Below are 951 nucleotides of genomic sequence, written 5' to 3'. Positions count from 1 at the left end.
CACAGGCAGCAAGACCATCTTGGTGATGGATCGCTCGTACACGCCAGTCGTCGTCTTGAGGGTAGCAGCGTGGACAAAGCTGTCGGCTCCCGGGTGGACGCTGATGACACGGCCGATCGGCCATTGGCCGCTGGACTGCAGAAGTGTAGCGTCGAGGAGGACGACCACATCGCCGACGATGAAGTTATGGCAAGGAGTAGTCCATTTTGACCGCTGTTGGAGTGTGTTGAGGTATTCTCGGCTCTAGCGGGACCAAAACTGGGCGCGGACCCCCCGAACGAGCTCCCAGTGGGCGAGCGCATCCAAGCTCTCCGCAGGGGGGCCGGGCAGAACGATGGAGTTAAGAGGGCCACCGACGAGGAAGTGCCCTGGGGTGAGAATATCGAGGTCTCCAGTGTCTCTAGATAGCGGTGTCAGTGGTCGGCTATTTAAGACCATCTCGATGCCAACGAGCACCGTAGAAAATTCCTCGTAGGTGAGATGGCGTGACCCCATGACGCGCCGGAGGTGACTTTTGGGTGACTTGACGGCGGCTTCCCACAAGCTACAAAAGTAAGGAGCACCCAGTGGAATGAACTTCTAAGCAATTCCTTGATCGGCGAGAGAGCCCGCGACCAATCCCCAGTCCAGCTCGGCTGTCAGCAAGGCATCGCGCAGCTCAACATCAGCGCGGTGGAAGCAATTCGCGTTGTCGCTCCATATCTCGCCGGGCCAACCACGGCGTCCAGCGAATCGGTGGAGGGCGCCCAAGAAGGACGCAGCTGAGAGATCGCCGACCAGCTCCAGGTGCAGGGCCTTGGTGGTGAGGCACACAAAAACGGCGATGTAGCCTTTCGTGGTCCGGACTCCTCGTCCTCTGGCGGAGAGTACATGGAAAGGGCCGGCGTAGTCCACTCCGGTGCAGGCAAAAGCACGAGAAGGGGAGATTCGGGACGACGGCAGTGGGGCCAT

General features: G+C 59.9%; 1 protein-coding gene across 1 annotated transcript; it reads right to left on the bottom strand.

Moving 5' to 3' along the window:
* Positions 1–579: 579 nt before the first annotated feature.
* On the bottom strand, positions 580–951 carry LOC149373791 (uncharacterized). The gene has a single exon (XM_089595716.1). It carries the CDS (start codon positions 949–951, stop codon positions 580–582), a length of 372 nt encoding a protein of 123 aa, XP_089451842.1.

Source organism: Copidosoma floridanum, unplaced genomic scaffold, assembly GCF_036245765.1.
Source record: "Copidosoma floridanum isolate Cflo_tuat_1 unplaced genomic scaffold, Cflo_Japanese_pri ptg000027l, whole genome shotgun sequence".
NCBI lineage: Eukaryota > Metazoa > Arthropoda > Insecta > Hymenoptera > Encyrtidae > Copidosoma > Copidosoma floridanum.
Note: the sequence above shows the minus strand (reverse complement) of the source record. Positions and strands in the feature narration are given on the sequence as shown.

Coding starts and splice junctions, on each gene's coding strand:
- LOC149373791 (XM_089595716.1), bottom strand. CDS start 951: ATGGCCCCACTGCCGTCGTCCCGAATCTCCCCTTCTCGTGCTTTTGCC.